This window comes from Parasteatoda tepidariorum, chromosome 2 (assembly GCF_982258835.1).
Source record: "Parasteatoda tepidariorum strain Cologne lab strain chromosome 2, Ptep-v5.0, whole genome shotgun sequence".
Classification (NCBI taxonomy): Eukaryota; Metazoa; Arthropoda; class Arachnida; order Araneae; family Theridiidae; genus Parasteatoda; species Parasteatoda tepidariorum.
This window is the reverse complement of record NC_141756.1, coordinates 30,199,618-30,221,444: the sequence shown is the minus strand read 5'-3', so window position 1 is coordinate 30,221,444 and position 21,827 is coordinate 30,199,618. Positions and strand designations below refer to the sequence as shown.

The window sequence follows — 21,827 nt, the reverse complement described above, 5'->3', positions numbered from 1 at the left end:
TGTCTGATAAATCCTTAATAAAATTTAAGAAATAATATGAATTTCGAAAATAAAATAATTGTATAGAATTTTAAGTTGCTTGTTCTTAAAAAATATTAGAAAAATTCTAAATAACTAAATCATATAATTTATTTCAATAATTTAGGCAAAACTCTACAGGAATCCTACAGAAATGGAAGATTAAAGAGGCCCTGTAAAATGTTAAGACTAGAATCTAGCGAGATCTGAAAATAATTTATACACTGGTGGACAAAATTAAAAGATGGAAGACATTTTCCCAAATATCTAAAAAAATACTGAATATAAGTAAATGAAATTTGGTATGGATATAGCTTATTCCATGACAATAAAGTATGCAAAACAAAAATGAAAGTGCCATTCACTGGCAAGACCTATTGCAAATAAATCCAATGTAGTCTGAATTTAAGGATAAAAGATGACATTAAAAGTGAGGCTTGTACAGTGTGTGTTGCCTCTAGTATAGTGTGCTGTCACCCCTGACAGACAGACAGCATGCACAACGAGTATGCATGCTGTTAATAAGGGAGTTAAGGAGGACTTGTGGAAGATCCTCCCATTCTTCCACCAGAGCAATTTTCAACTCCAGAATGGTTCTAGGGGAGGTTGGCGCATCGCAATAGCTCTCCCAAGAGCATCCTAAGCATGTTCAATAGGATTCAGGTCAGGGGATTTGGCTGGCCAATCCATTCGTTGAATATCCTCGCTTTCCAGATACTCATCAACCATGAGAGCCCTATGTGGTCGCGCATTGTCGTCCATAAAAATGAACTCAGGGCCAACAGCTCTCCTGAAAAGACGCACATAGGGCTCTAGGACCTCCTGCCTGTACCTCTGGGCATTCACGGAACCATTGTCAAACACATGGAGTGGGGTGCGGGTATCTTACATGTGCGAATGAATGTGCGAAAATGCTCTCTTTTTATTTTGTTCACCAGTGTAGATAGAATAGTTAGAGTTTTAATGGGATTTAGGAGGGTATAAACGATATTTCGTTATCCCTTTACTCACGTTACTTCTCAAAAATTCTTGTTTACTGAGACAGTGTTAGAAATTATTTAAATTTATTCACTGGTTCTTACTAATTATTGATATTAGTACTTAGTGATACTAATATATACTTGTGTTACCTGACCGTAAACATTTTACCTGATTACTCGTTTAAATATTTCAAAAAAAAAAAAGGTTAATCTTTTGGGTAATGCAGAATTTTTATAAAGCACATATTAGCATCATTATATTAAGCATATTTTAGCATATGTAAGTATATATTATCATATATGTAAGCATATATTAGCATATATCATTTTAATATTTTTTTTTCATTATTTTGTATTTATTTAGATCAAAATAAGTGAAAAATATTACATTTGGCTTTTTGGTTACGAAATACAGCATGAAACATGGGTGTAAATTTTCGGCACCAAAGGTAAAATCTTCTAAGCGCGGCTCACTTCCAAACAATAAATGTTCAAATTTGCACTTATTTGCTGTTATTTTGATCTAAGAGAAACAGTTAATCATCATTAAGATTTCTTTAATTTGAAGAATCAATTATTGATAAATTTGTGAAAATGAATGAAAAAAAATTTTTTTTTTCAAACTACTTTTTTTTTAAAAAATTTTATATTTTAGTGCAAATATTATTCCGATAATCTAAAATTTTTTTTAGTTATTAGTAGAATGTTTTTTATAATTAAACAAAGAACAAATATGCTTTCGCTTGTAATTAGAGAGTCAGAAAAAATTTATAATCGGGACATCGGTGTCTTTTGTATTTAGCCTTTTGTCTACGGCGCCTGATATTCTGAATCATTAGTTGCACCAGCTGTAAGCGAAAGGTTAAATAAGAAGATATTGTACAAATAATGTGTAATGACACAATTTCGACTAAATATGATATTTTGTGTCAAAAACACATAAACATAAAACCGAAAGTTAAAAAACCAAAATAGTTTACCATCACTTGGCCCAGATTGATGAGCAATTGAGACAATAGACTGAGCAATAGAGATAAGGTTTAAAGCTCAAGATTACTCATTACTGTTGTTGTTCCATCGCAAGCATATTCCTTAACACATGTGCATTTTTAGAATCTTGGTGGAAAAAATGGTTAGTTGCGTTATAAGAGGGAGAAAAACAAAATCATTATCAAACTCTGAGGACATAAAATCAAGGTTAAGTGGATTATTAGCTTTTTTTAAAGCAGTAGTTTTGTTAAAGCAGTTTTAAAAGCAGTTTCAGTAGTTGGTAAAGCAGTTTTTTTTAAGTATTCGTCTTGTAGAAGTCCATTTATTGGGCTGCAGCAGATTAAGCAATATAAATTTACAGACTGTAGCATGGAAAGCACTTAGCCAGATATGCTATCTAAAACTTTAAACTAATATTGATTTGACTGTATTGCAGTTAGTAATAGTTCATTTGAGCATTTGTTGTGTAGTTTTCAATAATGAAAATTATTTGTTTTTATGGCATTATTTACTTCCACCAAGTACTGTTTGCCTACGATAGGTACTCTGCCCGACATTCGCTTGGAGCTGTGGCGGTGACTATGTTAATGAGGTATGATTATTACAAGTAGGGATGATCACCCTCTTTAGGACTGGTTTCGGCGAAAGAAAAGGAGAACTCTTCATCGAAGCCACCCTCCCTAAAATGCCCTCTTCTTGTTTCCATAGCAACAGACTGCCACAGACTTAGTGGCGGTCAGAGTACCTGTCCTAGACAAACATGCACCTCTTCACGGCCGATGACGATTAAGTATTTCTAGTTCACTACCTTTGCAAAAAAATACTTCGCAACGACTGTAAAAGTTTGCTGGTGTTTCTCTTAAAAAAAGAACCATTTCATACCACGTTCGTAGTATTCAATCTCGGTTCTTTCTCTGATTCCTTGTTGTGAGGCTCCACCTTTGTCGTGTGCTTGGGTGTCCTGCCTGTGACTCTCCTTCTCAGTCTCTTTGTGATGCTCGTCGTGCTTGTCGCTGTGTTTTTCGTGGTCGTGACCTTTGGCTAAATTAGTGTGAAGACGATGACCATTCTGGTGACCTTTTTCAACTATGTCTGAGTGTTCCGTCTTTCTGTTGTGATCAGTATGGCCTCCCTGAGATGATTCTTCATGACCCTCACCACCCCCAGCATTTAATACACTCACGTGAATCGGAAGATGTGCACTAACATTTAAAAATAAAAGGAAGGAAAACAAACCATAAATATGTGATCAGAAATGAAGGGAAAAAAATAGTTCACCATATACGCTAAATGAAAATAATAAATAATAAAGTAAAAGTGACCTAACATGTCCAGCTTTCAGAGCACTTTCAAGAATGAAAAGAAACATTAAAAATAAAAATGGCTTCAGAAATTCGATATTCACTACACATGCTAGAATAGAAAATTAAGATTAAAAATAAAATGACTTCAGAAATTCGATATTCACTACACATGCTAGAATAGAAAATTAAGATTAAAAATAAAATGACTTCAGAAATTCGATATTCATTACACATGCTAGAATATAAAATTAAGATTGGAAATAAAATTACTGAAGAAATTCGATATTCATTACACATTCTAGAATAGAAAATTAAGATTAAAAATAAAATGACTTCAGAAATTCAATATTTAATACACATGCTAGAATAGAAAATTAAGATTAAAAATTAAATTACTGAAGAGATTTATTATTCTGAGATTTATTAATTACTGAAGAGATTTATACTGAGGAAATTCAATATTCACGACACATACTAGAATGGAAAACTAAGATTAAAAAAAAAAATTATGAAGAAATTCTATATTTACTACACATAGAAGCAAAAAATAAACATTATGAGATATAGTAACTTAATTTCAACAATCACTACATATACTAGAATAGGAAATTTATGTTAAAAATAAAATCGCTTCATCATCGGAATTACATCTCATTTGTTTAAGTTGCATTTTTTGTCTATTCTCCTTAACACCTTCTCCTCCACCCCGTATAGCCCATAAAAAGTGGAATATAAAGTTCCCCAACATCGTAAAATCATGCTCTTATCATGTATTAACAGTGGTGATAATTTTATGTTTTTAACAATTATTGGGAATTTCGGAAAGTTCGTGCCTATTTTTGATAGGCGGAGACCCCAAACATTTGCCAAAAATATTCAAGAGGTAGCAATCCACTCACCAATATTTGAAATATTCCTAATTTTCCAACCACTACGATTTAGATAATATTCGTCTAGCATGTATCAGATTTCTATTCATGCAATCGGCTTTCAATTCTTTATGGCCATCAAGAAAGCTTCATGATGCATTTTTAAAAACAAGGTATATATTTTGTAGTATTAATTTTACCACCACTTGAATATTTTTAGCTGAAATTTGAGAGCTCCTCCTATCAAAAATTGGAGGGACCCATTATTATACATTTTTATACCATGCCGCTCCACTAAATGCTAGTCTCGTCATTTCATAATATTGGAAAAAGTAATTTTTCAGAGAATCGAAGATGCCATCTGCTTCGTTTTAAGCAAAAAATTTTAAAAACTTGTAGATGTTAAGAAATAAAATTTTCCCGAGCTTCGGCTAATTCTAAATATGCTTCAAAAGCCTTCTAACCACCAGATATTTAAGCTTATTTATTTAATACCAATTCATTTAAGCTTATTTATGTATGTTAACTGGCTAAAACACTCTTAATGAAAATTGCTCATTTATGAATCCAAAATTAGACTATAAGCTTTGTTACCGTTAATATCAATTTTCTCACTCACGTAGCAAGTAGATTTCTTTGCAAGTGTAAAGTAATTGTTCACGAAATCAAAGAAGAAAATAAAATTTGCTGTACCTCTTTTGAATTAAAAAACCAATTATATAATGTAATTCCCGACAGTAATTTAATGCGTAAGTAAAGTATCAGGAACAAAAATGATAAATGCTATTGGTGTAGATTATAGTAGTTTCAAATTCCGAAAAACTTTTTGGTTATTTTAAAAGAAGTAAGAACATTTGCTTTTTAACACAGTAGGTGTTATGAAGTAAATACGAAAGAATAAGGAAAAAATAGTAAATGAATATTTTCTCGACTTTCTTTTTTTTTTTTTTTTTTAAGTGGGAGAGAAATTAATTTTCCTTGATACTCACAACATATTTACAATTATAACATACGTATTGTTCATAAGAAAATTTGTAACTGTACTTTTTATAACCGTGCAGAAAAAAGTGGTAGTCGCTAATAATTTATAAATGTTAGGGGACCAAACTTTCGACAGCTGTCCTGACCAAACTATTGGGACCCCATTTTTAGGGATAAAGATTTCGAACTCGTTTCAGAAAAGGTACGTTTATTCTGATTTCGTAGCTTTATTGCTCTCAATTAAGCATTATAAAGACTAAATATATTAATGTCTAACAAAAGCATGAATAAAGGAAACAAAACATATTACGAGATAAATTAAAAATAGAAGCACGAGATTTTTTTGGAACATCAGATGTTGACAGAGACGCCAACCGCTCCGGACACGCCAAAATAGTTTTTAAAAAAAACGGTAAATATCTACAAATTAAATTTTGCAAATATTTTACTATTTTTGCTTGCTTTTTAAAGAGGTATAGCATGACATAACTACCATAAAATGGTGAATTATATATGCCTGCGAATTATTTAGAAATAGCGGTGGATAAAAATCTACTCGATTGAAATTATTAAACCAAGAATCACAATTGATAAACTACCACTTTAAAATATTTATTTGCTGTCAGGAGCAAGTTGGCATCTCTGTGTTGAAGACGTCTGAGACACGTCAATTATTGTTTTGACATAAGAAACAAATGACGTCTCTCAGACGTCTTCGTATGCCAATGGGTATAATATGGCTTGATGCGTTACAGCCTCTTAAGATAGCATCTTAAAATCGTAGAAATTTGATCATTAGATGAAAAGTTATTAAGCTGTTCCCTGTGCACACTGTACGTTATCATTAGTCCCAAATAAATTATTTGACTTGCATAAAAGTCTCCTTACCTTTCACTGGAACGGACTAGATGTTTTTCTGGATGATTGGCTGATTCCTGCAGATCGTCTGGATCATCCGTTCTTCTCTTTGGACCTTCGCTAATTTCCTTTTTATGATATTCTGGCAACATATCTCCTCCCACATATTGTGTCACTAAGACAGGTTTACCCTCTGTAAAAGAAAAACAATTGAAGAACATCAGTTTCCTTTCTTATTTTATTGACAACATTGCCGTAAATGCAAATGGATGCATTTTTTTTCTTCGAAAAGTCAACAATAGTTTTAAACCCTTCTATTACTACAAACTTTCCAGAGTTGTTTCAGAAGCGTTTTCTCCTAATGATAGTAACGTATTAATATTTCAATAAATATTGTCAAGCCACTGCATTTAAATAATTCAAACAAATAAGCAATAAGTCAGATCGACAAATGGTCGTTTTCTGTAGCTCTGATCAAAGTCAAGTAAAAATTATATTTGCTTTAAAAAAATTTGCTTTAGTAAACAAACACAAAAAAAACTGAAATTGTCATTGCTTCAAATGTCATTGCTTAAACTGACTGTTCAAAGGAGATAATGATGATTCAATTGAAGCAAGAAATAAGCATTGAGCAAGAAATAAATTTAAAACTTTCATAAAAAAAAAATGAGAAAAAAAACGAATCTAGCCATCAATAAAAATTCACGATTCACAACATTTCACATCAAACAGAAAAACACTTATCCTATTTACGTCATTGATCATATATATCCCTCTCTGAGATATCTGATCTCCCTACTCCATCTACTAACCTTCATTTCCTTTTTCTCTGATGTTTCTGATTGCTAAACAAAACAACAAAATTTCGCCACCAAACGAAAAATACACGTCTTTCCTGGACAATTTTTTCCCACTGAAGAGTTCGTTTGTGTCTCGTCCTCCATTCGACCACCTAGTAACCATGAATCGGCCCATCCGGACTGTGCAGTGGTCAGGGAGCTGACACCTGTCATCAGAAAGGTCTTAGGCTCGAATACCGGACAAGGCATGAATGCTCTTTCACTCTTTACACTATCTAAGCGCCAATCGGGTGGGCATTGGAAAGAAAAAATCGCGAATCGTATAAAGGTAGTGATGTAAGTGAGAGCCGACTAAATATCATTGTAATAATGCACTGCATAAATACCTTATAACCAAAATCCAACAACATTTAAATTGTTACGTTTTCTCATAAGGCTCTAATATGTCTATAAACTAAAACAATATGTAAAAAAATATAAAATACGATTCACTACAAAATGAAGAAAACTGTGATGGCCACAAGACGATCACAGGTTACCCACTGGCAAAATGGTTATTGTCTAATTTTTTTTTGGAAAAGAAACTTTACAGTGTTTTCATCTGACTTCTCTAATTCTTTCCTATATTGATAGGCCTGCGTTGCTCACTGAAACAATTTCCGTAAGCACTTCTTCACTATCTGTCTCATTTTCTAATTCCACTCTACTGGTCTGGGGTATTAGCGACACTTAAAATTCTCGCCACGTCTGGTAGAGCTGGCACTATTGAACTTGCCGGTTTATTTAACGGATGATGTGAATTGCGAAATTAACTTTATTTTCTAATGTTTAATGTTTCTTTAGTTTCGTATAAACAAAGATAATACTTTGGAATATGACCCATTTTTAACAAGAAATTCTTAATATTTATAGCTCGTTTGTATGCTTTCTTTAGTTTTTCGTGTTCGTCTTCCATTTGTCGTATTCTCTTTTCATTTTTTAATGTTTTGAATTCAATTTCTGAGTCTTCTTTGCCTCTATTTCCGATTCCTTTTACTTTACTTTCATTTATTTTTGCTATTTTTCCTCTTTCTTCTGGTACAAAATCTTTTCCATCGGCAATTTCTTCGGCACCAGTTCTTCATGTTATCTATCATACAAACAACTTCTGTATCGTTAATCTAGTAATTTCTTCATTCGCAACTAATTCCAGCGCTAACTTGACTCATTTCTTTTCTCTAAAGATATAGTTCATGATTTACAATAAATAAAAACCAAGCTCTGATGATCAGAGCTTCACGTTCCTAGGATTCAGTCTTAACCCTTTCGCGTCGACTGTCACAAATACGTACCAGCATACAGCCGTATCAACCAGGGTAAAAAGATAAAGCGGGTAATCAAAGTAATTCTTTAGCAGTTTATTTGTGGGTGGAGTTATAACTGTTTGATTTATTTAATTCACCATTACTTTGCTCAAAATAAAACTATTTAGTTATACTTTGAATTAACATTGATTATATATCTGATTAAACTAACAATAATTAAAGTAAAAGCAAAGTAAGTCTGTCAAATTAGCAACGACTACATTTAAGTTACCGTTTTTAATTTAATTACAACATGATTCTGATTTTGTACGAATGCTTTTCTGAATCACTCGTCCCCAAGGGATTGATGGTCGTATTTCGATTTCTTAGGATCGATTTCACTAATAAAGTAAAAAAAAGATAATAAGTATATATTACGACATTTTTATTTTTATTTTTTTACGTTTAGAAAAATAAATTTCATAATTGTGTGCAAAAATTTCCAAATCGCTTGAAAATTTCTCGAAATAGGATTAAATTCGCAAAAAAAAAAAAAACGCTAAGATTTCTAAACTTTCGACCATTCTATTGACCAAACTATTGGGACCCTCCTTATAGTTCTAGGGTCAGAAATCTGAATCCTTCGGGGAAAAAAAGGTGTGTTTATTCAAAGAAAGTACAATTTTTGTATCTTAAAATATTCAATTTTGTGTCTTAAAATATCAATTAAAAAAAAAACTCAGTGACTCGACAGCCCATAGAGGGCCAAGGCCTACTGTGCCCATCTCAGTTTTCTTGACCTTGGGCTCTGGGGTGCAGGAGCAGATGTTCCGGTCAGGTGGTCAGCCGAACGCGAAACCCCCTGTGTTTAGTTCCCAAGCATGCTCGGTACTCATTTATCGACCCACTGAAGGGATGAAAGGCTGAGTCAACCTTGTCCGGCCCGAGGATCGAACCAGGGACCTGTGGCACGACAGCGCGAAGTGCTACCGCTCAGCCACCGGGCGTCAAAATATCAATTACGTAACTTAAAATATCGTCTGCAACTAATTAATTATCATATGTGAGATCACCAGTCGAACCATTGAGTCCTAAAACGTGAAGATCCGAATGTTAGAACAAAAGTTTATTCTTAGTTCAATATTCTCCATTATTCTTGCTTACCAGTAACATAATAAGAAACAAGTTGCATTATTATTAATTATTTTGTTAGTTGCGTAGTTCTACATATTTTCATGGCAATTACTGTAAATATCTCTGTTCAAGTTTGTATTTTCTCTAATCATGGTAATATTATTGTAAAGCTGCCACAACGACTGCTTATATTCAAGATGTTTTTAACTCGTTGTTGTAATTTCATGATGAATGGGATAGGGGCCGCTGCGCGGCCCAGGTGCCCAGTTGTTTTTAAATAAAGTAAGTAAGTAAGTTGCATAGTTCTTACTATATAACTACATAATGGTATTACGCCAGTATGACTTGGTTTGTCATATCAAGCGTAGACTGCAGTGACAAATTACATCATAATTACAATGTTTAAATTAAGTTTACATAAATGTTACATTTAAAATAAAAACTAGATCATTTTTTTTTCTCATTTACACCACAAATCTAATTTCACGGTTGTGAAAAAAAATTTTGTCACCAACAAGATAACTATCAAAAAAAGTGAGAGTGTGCACGTTTTTTTCGTTCTTTTGAAGCAAAAAAAAAAAACATTTTCGAGACTTTTTCCCACGCTTGAGGAGATCGAGGACTCGTAGAACTAACCCTTGGTAGAACTTTAGAACATTATCTTACATTCGAGTGTCCGCAGGAAGCTTAAGTGGGTATGTTTAACGGACCGTTGAGACTTCAACAAGCATTTAATTTTGATCTACAATGTGCAGATAGTTGTAGAAAAATTGTTCTAGAAACAAAATTCTTCAATGGGAATTTATGAAACAAAAACGATCTGATCATGTCACCAATGAACCAAGAGATACGTCGGTAAACCTTGGAATTCAATTTTTTGTCTATGTATCGTATTTTTATAATTATTATTTTAATTAAATGAAAAAGCAGACAATAAAAAAAGAGAAATTTGACGTGTCATTTAGGGCTGAAATAGTGGCGGAAGTTATTTTCCAGCTTTTTGCTTTGATTTGTTTATTTGTTTTTCTACTGTTATTCGCATGGCTACCAAGCGGCAAAAGAGACATTTTTTATCGAATGTTTTTCCTGGATTATTTACAAAATGTAACTTATTATATTTGTAAATACATTTCGACTTGAACTTGAGATAAGATCGTTGTTTTCGGATTAAAAAAAATACAAAAATAATGTTGTTTTTTTTTAAATATCCTACCCTAAATTCCGTAAAAAAAATCATGAAAAATCTAATTTGTTTTAACGCATGTTTATTTAGGGCAGCAGTAATACAACAGTAGTCGGCAACCAAACAGTAAAAAAAGTTTGCCATTATGAGAGCAATGTGTATAAATTTTTCTGTTGTCTAAATTTAAAATATTGAAAGAAAAAAAAAAGAATAGTCACATAATCTAGTGCTAAAACGCGAGGGCCCGAGCATTTATCGACCAGTAAACCAGACCGAAAGCAGAACGAAGCGTTAATCGGATCATAGGTTAGAGTCCTTATGGGTTAGAGTTAGAGGTTTTTGTGACTTTCCTCTCCACGCAATGGTGAATTAGTTCCATCATAAAGTCTACCACAAAGACAAAATTTCTCCCAAAGCTTGATCATGGTGTTCCCTTGTCTTCTTGATTAGGGTCAAAATTACAAGGCTTCGGAGTTGAACATTGGTGGTCGTAAACTCAAAGTTACGTCGGCTGTTTAACGGCGGTTAAAAAAGTACACAGTACTGTCTGCCACGTATTATTGAGAATATGTATATTGTTTGTTGTGATGTTGACAACTGAAATGGTTTCCATAATATTTGGATCTGCAAAGTTCTTTTTTAAAAATCAAGTAGTGGGCAACATAAAGAAATTTCCGCTTTACAAACAAATATGTAAAAGTAAAGTATTCCTGTAACAGTACGCTGTGAGCCAGGAAAGTCACGGAGGTTAAGGCATCACAAAATCAAAACCACCGGCATAATACCATCGGTAATTTGGCCAGCTTTTCACAGGTTGCCTTTACATTCCAGACAAGCTGGTACCTATTGATCTGGAAATAAGTCTGCTCTACCATTTTTTTCCATACAGAGTTGTCCTTTTTTGTTTTTTGTTTTTTAAATAATAGTTATTTGTTGTAGAAAAATTTATCTCTCACTATTTTCATTTTATATGCTCGATTTGATGTTAAAAGTAGCAAAAAAATGAATAAATAAAATATAAGAGATAGATTAAATGCTGCTAGATATACATCTTAAGATTTATTTCGAAATTTTTAAAAATATAAAGAATGAAGAGAGGCAAAAACTGTTTCCAATGTGAATTGTTATATGATATAAGGTTATCTTTTATATTGTTCGTTATAAAATTACTTTTCACATTATTATTGTGTCTTGCTTGTGTCGCATGTCCAAATCCTTAATTTTATACACATTTAAGTACATTTAATTATTTTACAAATCCAGCTATCCTTTCATTTTGTAACGATTCACATATTAATAAAATTGCTTACATAAAATTAAAATAACTCTATGTTTTCCAAACAAAATTAGCTTTTTTTTTCGATTTTTAAGAAAGATCAGGGGTGAAAAGCGGCTTATGTCTATTAAAGCTGATTCTGAGAAGAAAAAAACGAATTTGCGCATGCCTGTTTTTCCACATCACGGCCCATCTTCGTTGACTCATAACTCTCAAGAAGGTGGAGGTAACGATTTTCCATGTTATTCATTTGCCAAAATTTAGTCATCCTCAAAAGGCAGCAGATGGCAATTCAATCATATTTTTTTTCCTTAAAAAATTGGACATAAATGGTTCTTCTCTCTTTATCTTCAATGATGAATGAGAAGCAACCACAGGGTCTGGTGAGCGAAGCGAAGCGGGAGCAGAGCCTCCCAGGGATCTAAAAAAAGTGTTTAATCTGTTCATTATTAAACTACATGTTTGGATTTAGAAAATGTTTTAGCAAGAGCCATGATGGCTCAGGGAATAGAGCATTCGCCTTCCAATAAAGTGAACCGGTTTCGAATCCCAGCGTTGGCTGGTCAATACGAATTCCGCACCCGGCTCGCACCGACCACGGTGTTGACGTAAAATATCGTCAGAGGTAAACGTATCGTGGGTTGGAGTCCCCTTGCCGTAAGGCTTACCGTGGAAGGTTTTTGTGGCTTTCCTCTCCATGTAACGCAAATGCGGGTTAGTTCCATCAAAAAAGTCAAATTTCTCCCCATACATGATCCATTAGTTTCTTTATCTTCTGGATTGTGTTCAAAATTACAAGGTTTCGGAATTAAACATTGGTAGTCGTATACCCAAAATTGGGTCTACTGTTCAACGACAGTTATAAAATGTTTTAGCTATTACAATTTTGAAAATATTTTTTCAATTAAAAGAAAAACTGTTAATATGGAGTTGGTATAGAAGTGTTAGTAGGGAGTGTAATATCAACTATAAGCGTGATATCTATTTTTGTAGAATCTGTAAGTGTAATATCAACTCATGCTTAATTAAAATCGTATTGAAATGATAATTAATTAAGCAAATGATTTTAAGAAGTAATTCAAAATATTTCAACACACATAATCGATCATTTATTTAGATCTTTAAGTTATTAAAATGTCGTGCTAATAAAAATGCTTTCAAATCAAATGCACAGATATCAATTCGCTCCATTTTGTGGACATTCTTTTAGTGATAGCAAAATTCATAAGTTAATGAATAATTCTTAATTTGATTAACTGAAATTTGATTAACTTAAATTAGCTACCACTGCATCCAATAATTCACAACTCGATATAATACGCATTTTGCCAGTCCATACCAAAGCTAAAAAAGTTAACTATAATGAAGTCATGTATAGTTTGACATATTTTTATGCTCTTTGCTAAAAGCAAAATCGTTTGCATTCATGTCATTGTTGAAGCATAAATTTTTCTGCTACTACTTCTAATAGTCAAAAAAAGTCTTCGGAGAAGTTTGAGAACTTACTAACGTTTATCCGGTGATATTTTACAAATTAAGGAAATAGCATTATCTCTTTAACATTTGATGTGGTGTAGCCAGTCTGGCAACACTAATTCAACAAATAATTCAAACCACTAGTAATGTAAAACTAATTGCCTTTAAACTTATTGCCTCTTTATTTTGTAAATCACTAAGAGCTAAAGTAAGTCGCTTTACTTAAAATGCACTGTTAATTTAAAATTCATGAATTTGAAACTTAGTGCTATAACTGGAAGGTCAAACTTCTTGCTCAAAATTTGAAGAAAAAAAAACAGAGAAACTTTAACACTTTACATTTAGAATAACTGGAAATCGGAAATGAAATACCTATTGTTAGACTGCCACATATTCGGGCCTCACAATTAATAAAAATCTGAAGAGGAACAATAATATAAATAAACTAATTACTACAGCCTTCGGAACAATACCTACTTGGTCCATATTCTGAAATGTCACTCAAAAGGTAAAAGGCACCTTCGGGGCTTAAATGCCTTGAGAAATTTCAAACTATGACTCTGTCTGTAACGCACTGTATAAGGTCGCACTTGCCAAAATGTTCTGCTTGACATAAAATTTTCGATCAAAATTTGTTTTTCCGTGAAATGTTTAAGAACAGTTTGACCGCAACGGCATTTAAATAATTCAAAGATATGTGCAAAATTCCTGATGCAACGCATTTAAATGGCGGGAATTTTTTTTAAACAATAGCTTTTTTAATTGTTAATTCCCTAACCCAATAAATATCACGGACAGCTAATAATTCCAGGTTGACAGCACATGTTGTTTCTTAGATAGTGGTAAAGAACATATTACATGTTTTATTAGCAAGGTATTTTCATTACCTTTTTTGTCACTCTCTATGGGCGTTGTATAAACAGTGACTTTGTATCCGAATGTTTTCTTGACAGGATTGTGTCCCATGATTCCTTCTTTGAGTGCTTTGATGTGTTCAGACACTGAACTGTTGTCTGAAGGCAACGACATGGGTTCCGTGAGGTTCACAATAGACACATTCCCCGCAGGCGCTGTCAGCCTGATTTTCTCCAGGTCTCTCAACCTGTCGTTTCGAAAATTGTCTAGAGAGTCCAGGATGTTGCTCAGCATTTGTATAGTACCTGGATCTAATGTGGCTTTCTTGGCAACTTCTTTGGCATCTGAGGGCTGCAGCCATGATAGCGCCTGGAAAGGATATAATTAGATTTCATGATATAATTAAAAAGTTACATATTTTATGCAAGCTGTCAAAGTTTAATTATCTATATGAAGAAATTATAAATCTAAATAAATTAATTATCTAACATAAATTCGATAAATAACATTAAAGTAGGAATGATCCCACCGCAGCATAACGGGAAATCGTGAATAATCCAAACAGCATCTTAACTCTACCTAAAAGAAAAATATCTACTAAAGAAAGAGCAAAGAAAAGAAACAAAAATGGAAGCACTGGCCTACGGGGCAGCGTCATCAGTGAGGCATTATCATGTCGTCAGTGTGGGAGCAGTTTCTGTGGTTGGCTGTAAAATACCTCTGAGACTCCGAAAATCGAAGCAGAAGTACGCAAATTTAATAGAAAGGAAGCACGGTTTTTCGGATGAGAATGAAGGGTGACAGGTTAGAGTATTAAATTTTAATTTTTATTGAAAATATTTTCAACTTATTAAATTAATTTATTTGAGCTTATACGAAGTGAAAAAAAAGAAAAATATAAGAACGAGGAAAGATGGCATAACTTAGTGATCGAAAAGCACATTCAGTACTAAGGTACCGAACATGTATTTGTAATTATTATCATTAAATCAAAAATTTTTAGTTTCGTTATGAAATAATGTTTTATACTGATTACTGTGCTGAGAAACAGTACATCCAATCCTTGATGAATTAAACCCATAAGAGCTCCAAATACGTGTTTAAAAAAATGGATGCAGCTCGAAGTCTGTGTTAGATATACTGGAATTGAGGCAACTATGATAATGAACCATATTTTCAAATTTTTTTGGAGAATCGTTTAAAAACTACTAACTATGGCTAAACTTACACTTCAAATTATTCATGTTTAAATAAAAACATTCTCAGGGTTCATATTTAATAGTAAACATAAAAGAAATCTTATTAAGAATTTTTAATTTTCATCTCTTTTAAAAAATTTTGAAGTTTATGAATTAAAAAATAAGGCACAGCGAAGTCTTATTTCCGGTGTGTTGCACCCATTACCTACTATATCCGCCACAGCCCGAAAGCCGCTACAGGGGATTTTAAAAGTAGTCTGCGCAAATTATTTAAAAAGTGATCCAGTTGAGCGCATGAACCCAAATTTTATTTTAAAATTGCTTAAAAGAAATTTATCATATATATTTGAGAATTGAATTTGCAGTGTTTGACAAGTGAATAAGACAGACTAGCCAATCCTATTCATAAATTAAACAAATTTTTAGACACATTTGCTACCAGTTTCTAATTTTTAATATATTTTCTATTAAATAGCTCTTTCGTAAACTGGTTTACCTTCATAGGCGTCGTACCATAGATATACTAGATGACTTACAGATAAAATACCATACTTTCCAATTAAATGAAGAAAAGCCAATCAGAGTTGTAATTAAAAGTATTCCGGTAGAAATTACAGAAGAACAAGTGAAACAAAACCTCATATTATACGGATTCACTCCGAAAAAAGTTACGCAGATGACAAAATTTACTGAGCAAGGCAGGACAAAATTACCTCTACATATTATCACATTAGACAAAACGGAACAAAATAAAGATATCTTCTACCTAACCCGATTCATGGATCTTGTTGTCTCAGTAACGAGCTACAAAGGGCGCCTAGGACTCACACAGTGTCATAGATGTCAACAATATAACCACGTCCAGGCCAGCTGCAGACACACACCTAAATGTTTGAAGTGCGGTCAGGAGCACCTAACTCATCTCTGTCAGAAAACCAAAGATACTCCAGCAACATGTGCCAACTGTGGTGGACCACATCCGGCCAACTACAAACAGTGCCCAAAATATCCGACTCTCAAGATCAACAGCTTCAACAATCAAAACAACAGAATTACTCCTGGCAGCACAAACAGCTATGCAAAAATCGTAAAATCAGCATATCAACCAAATACCAGCAATAATCTACAAACAGACATAACCATCATCAAGGAAGCAAAATCACTACTATCAGAGCTCAAGCTCTTTGTGAACTTTTTACAAAACAATGAAAGCTTTAACATGTTCAAGAAAATCCAAAAAGCAGTTTACTCAGAAGAACAAGAAGCAATAGATTCAGAATACTAATATCAACACTGAAACCAACCATCAATATTTATTTTTGGAACGCTAATGGTATAATCGAAAAACAGCATGAACTAAAAAACTTTATAATAGAACACAATCCTGATATATTCATAATAACAGAAACTCATCTAAATGCAACCCAAAATCTTAAAATAGCCAACTATACAATCTACAGATGTGATAGAAGGTACAAACGGGGCTGCGTAGCACTTCTAGCAAAAACCAACTTATTAACAACAGAATATAACTCAAAAGATGATAATGGATATGAGCAAATTTCTATTTTATTAAGCTACAGAAACAAGAACATCAAAATCACAGGAATTTATAATTCTCCAAAAAATAAATTAACAGATAATGATATGAACCTCCTATTTCCAGCCACCCTAGATACAATAGTTGCAGGTGACTTTAATTCTAAACATCCAATATGGGGCTGCAACAACTTCAATCACAGTGGTTCAGAATTGATAGATCTTATAAGCAAACATCAATTAACAGTAGTAGCACCAACAACTCCAACTTACATTCCAAATCGGATTAACCATAGTTCGGACATACTAGACTTCGCAGTAACAAACATGCATGTTCCTATGCTCGCCTGCGCTCATAACCATTTGTCATCAGATCATCTGCCAGTTCAACTGCTCGTTGGGGAAACCATAGAACAATCTGAGAAACCAAATTATAAAACTGACTGGAACCATTTTCAAAATACTCTTACAATCAATGGAACAGACCTACTATCCTTGGAAAACGAAACTGCAATAGAAAACTATATACAGCAAATCCAGAATGAAATAACAGATGCTTTTAAAAACGCTTCCACAGAAACCAAGTATATTGCCCATCATTACAGATTACCACCTGAAATAAAGAATATAATAAGATTAAGGAACTCGCACAGGAAATGGTACCAAAGAACTTATGACCCAGCACATCTGGACGCAATAAAACAACTTAATAACCAGATTAAAAAGCACAGTAAAAAATATAAAAAACAACTGTGGCAGGCAAAAATCGCCTCCCTCTGCACTACCAACAACTCTATATGGAAAATGGCCAAGAAACTGAAAACAACTCCTCAAATAGACAGACCAATAAATGGACCATCAGGCGCAGCTTACACAATATCAGAAAAAATCGAAATATTCGCAGATTCACTTCAAAATCAATTTTCACCAAATATCAACTCTGACTAAAATCATCACAATATCATCACAGAAGAAGTTAATAATTTTCAAAATGAACACCTCATCCCAGAAACAATAAATTCAACCAATAATCAAGAAGTTAGCTGCATCATGCAGAAACTGAAAAACAATAAAGCTCCAGGTGAGGACGGGATAAAGAATAAGATGATAAAACTATTACCAGACAACTACATCTGCAAAATCACGCATATTTTTAATGTCTGCCTTGCTCATAATTACTACCCACAAATCTGAAAAACGCATCAGTCATTCTATTTCTCAAGAAAAATAAGAACCCAAGCTGCCCTGAGAGTTATCGCCCAATCAGTCTACTTAACATACTTGGAAAAATATACGAAAAAATCATCTACAATAGAATAAAACCACTTCTTACAGCCCTCCCCGACGAACAGTATGGATTCCGACAAAGACTAGATACCACAAAACAGTTACTCCGAATAATAGACTATACTGGCAGACCAGTCATAAATAAAGAAACAATAGCCTTCCTGATGATCGACATATCCAAAGCATTTGATAAAGTATGGCACACTGGTACAATATATAAACTCATACAGCTGAATTTTCCACCCGGCATAATCAAACTCCTATCCTGCTATCTTTCTAATAGAACATTTCAAATCACCATCAAAAACAAAAAATCCACAAAGAGAAACATCACAGCCGGAGTACCACAGGGCAGCATTCTGGGACCGATATTATACATATTATACACTTATGATTTTCCTATAAACAAAGCCGATTATAACAGCATAACAGCCTATTACGCACAGACGATACCGGTATTATTATTAAATCCAAAAACCCAAATCATGCTCTTCAAAAACTACAAGACCATATAGACGAAATAGAAGACTGGTGCTTAAAATGGAAAACTGCAGTAAATGCTGGAAAATCACAAATATTAATTATACAAAAAAAAAGAATTAAAATACTTCCACAACTTCAACCAAAAATGTTCAACATTCCAATACCAATGGTTAAAAAAGCAAATTATCTTGGCCTTATAATCAATAGCAAACTCACCTGGAATGATCACATCAAAAGCACAATAGATAAAGCAAATGCAGCAATAATAGCCATACAACCATTAATATATAATCAGAATATGTCACTTAAACTAAAGAAGCTACTATATACAGCAATGATCCGCCCAATACTTACCTATGCCTCACCTGCCTGGACAACCATACCTCAACATCTACTGAAGAAATTAAACCAATGCCAAAACAAGATCCTTAGAAAAATAACCTGCGCAAGATGGTTCATCCGGAATACCAATATACATGCAGACCTCAAAATACCAACTCTATCACAGCATATATACAAGCTAAACGCAGATTTTTTCGATAAAGCCATAGAATGTAAAACAGCAAATTTTAATGAAATCTTTAAATTTGAGAATTATATCAAAGATAAAAACTACAGACCAATAGCTGCACATTTCACCTCCGACGCCTCATATCATAACTATCAAAACAAATAATTTCATCAACCTTTCTGAAAATAACGTTTACTCATGCTGATACAATTCTGAACAACTCCAAAATCAAACAAACACAGTTTAGAGCAAGCTGCTCAATTTATTTTTGATTCCTTTTTAGTTATTCAAGCAAAGAGCTTGAAACATTCATAAAAGCAACTCCATTGCTTGCTTACCTCATTGCTCAACCAAAACTGTTCTAAAATTCCAGATGAATGGGATAGGGGCCGCTTAGCGGCCCAGGTGCCCATTAGAATCAAAACACTAGGACTAGGTTTACCTTCATTGCGGTCTGATCGGACTATCTATTAAAAACCGTGTGGAGGCTTTCAGTTATATAGGAGGCGTAGGTTACACAATACTTTTTGCATCGTAGCCAAAAGCATCGCAAATCAGCTTTATTATATAAATAACTAAATAAAAAAGAGTAACATTTGCTACCACTTTAAATAATTAAAGCTTACTAGGCTTTATTATTAAATATTATCAGAGATGATAACTTATTCCGCTTTGCAAAAAAGTATTTTCTAATGGGTGCGAAACTTTAGTAATTTTGAGTTTAGTAATTTTCTTTTTCAATATATTTTTCAACGCTACTTATCAATAATCCGAAGTATCACATGAAAGGCAACCTTACTGCTTTAATTTCGTGGTTTCTCTTTTAAAAAGTACGCATAATTATCTTTATTTTACAAATTTTACTTTGTAATTCACACCCGATTTATTAAAACTTTTTCAAAAAGTCTGAGTAGTTGGCATTTCTGTATTATATTCTGCATATTTGAGATTATTTTTTCAAAATTGTGTTTTTAGACTAAAATTAGTTTCATTTTGATTTTATCTCCATTTTTTAACTCACAATAGATTAAATGTCCTTACTAACCCCATGACATGGGGTTACATGTTTTAATACATGTTTCACCATATGTTTTAGACCACTCTAACCCTGATGATGTGAGATTAATGTGGTCTAGGAGCTGGTCCCCTCTTCTCTTTAAATGAAATTAGGTTTTATTTTTATTAAATAGATTTTTGAAACTTCAATAAAAAAAACTTCAAACTACAAACTCAAAAAATTATTATTGTTTTCTTTTTTTAATTAAATTAAAGCACGAATTATTAACCTTTATTTTCGGATTTAGAATCAAATTATTACGGAACGACTTCTATTTTTTCTCTCCCTAACTTACAATTTCATTGTTGAACGGCGTGGCATGTAGTATTACGAATAGTTTAAAAACACATTATTTTTCGTTCATTATAAAAATAAGAATAGCAATTTCAAGCAATTGGAAATATCTTTTTAAAAATACTTAAATGGGTCACCACTTTCACACCAAAACAATCAGGTATTGTCTGGGTGTCAAATCGGTAACGCTGCGCGCTTTTTAACTGTGTTTGTAATCGTGATTTTACCGTGACATTCCTCTTATGTCTCAGAACTCCGCCCTTTAACGCCTATTGGTGACATTCGAATAAGACTGTTTTGTCTCTAGCTATTTAACAACTGGAGAACAATTTTTAAATATTTATTTTGTTTAATTTTTGTAAAAAATACGCCGTCTTACACTGAAGATATTCTAAAAAGATCTGAAAGGCAGTTAAAATGCTTTCATTTCTTCCCACTTAAAGTTTCATTCATCCGGTTTAAATCCTGTTAAACCGAGCCTTAAAAATATTTTCAAGAGAAATTAGTTCAATAGATAAATGTTTTATATTATCATGCGACAAATATTATTATAACTCATGAAATTCTCGTGTTGTACTTTATATGTTATGAATAAGTTACGTAAAATCAACAAAGTATAAAACAACAAGAAAAAGATAATATGCAAAAAAAAGACTTGCTTAAAATACCTAAATACTAGGGTCTCCAACTTTTTCATTTGTACTTTTCTTGAATCCGGAGTTAGAATTGTCCTAAAAATCCAGAACAATGCTTTTTTCATATTTAAGGCAAATGAAAAAGTTACTTCATAAGTTACTTCATGAGATTAACTAAGTAATAAAAATTTAAGAGCATTTGTAAAAAACAAATTAATGAAATGGACATGCCGATTTAAAGAGAGCATTAACATCCAATATGAGAAACTTAAAATAACTCTCTTCAGATACTAATAACCACTTTTTATCCAAAACATTGTCCTGTATTTTTTGGAACATACCGACTTAGAAGACATGGCATTCATTGGCATTTGTTAAAAATATCTTATTTATTATTAATACTGAAAAACTAACGCTGCTGTTTTGTTTGTTTGTATGTCCAAATCTACGTTACATTTTGTTTTGCTGAGTAGAAACTGAAAGACTGAAATTGCAAAGGTGCGTGAAAAATGCAAACAGAGTACGTTTGAATATAAAAAATTAACTTATAGCAATTAGCTTGAAAATTATTTGCGGTTATACTTGAAAGAAAAAAACCCATGCGAGTCGTTACACAGGAGACAATAATGCAACTATGGAGTTGAAATTTGTCCATAAAGGGTTATTTTTTTTTATAAATTAAGCACGAGCTTTTTTTGTTGTTTCTTTTAAAAACTCCAATTTGTGGGAAATTGTTTTCAATTTTAAGTACTTTGCGAAATTCGATTCTATTTTTATTTTACGTTACATTTAGTTTTACTGTGCAAAAATTATTT

General features: G+C 32.8%; 1 protein-coding gene across 1 annotated transcript in view; it reads right to left on the bottom strand.

Annotated features, from left to right (window-relative positions):
* The window catches only part of LOC107443548 (uncharacterized), a 59,389-nt gene that overhangs the window by 10,466 nt on the left and 27,096 nt on the right, over nt 1-21,827 (bottom strand). The window contains exons 2-4 of the mRNA XM_043045635.3: nt 14,040-14,376; nt 6,031-6,193; nt 2,871-3,190 (exon numbers count right to left, since the gene is read on the bottom strand). Of these exons, the coding sequence (XP_042901569.2) occupies nt 2,871-3,190; nt 6,031-6,193; nt 14,040-14,376 (820 nt within the window). The remainder of the gene's footprint in view (nt 1-2,870; nt 3,191-6,030; nt 6,194-14,039; nt 14,377-21,827) is intronic.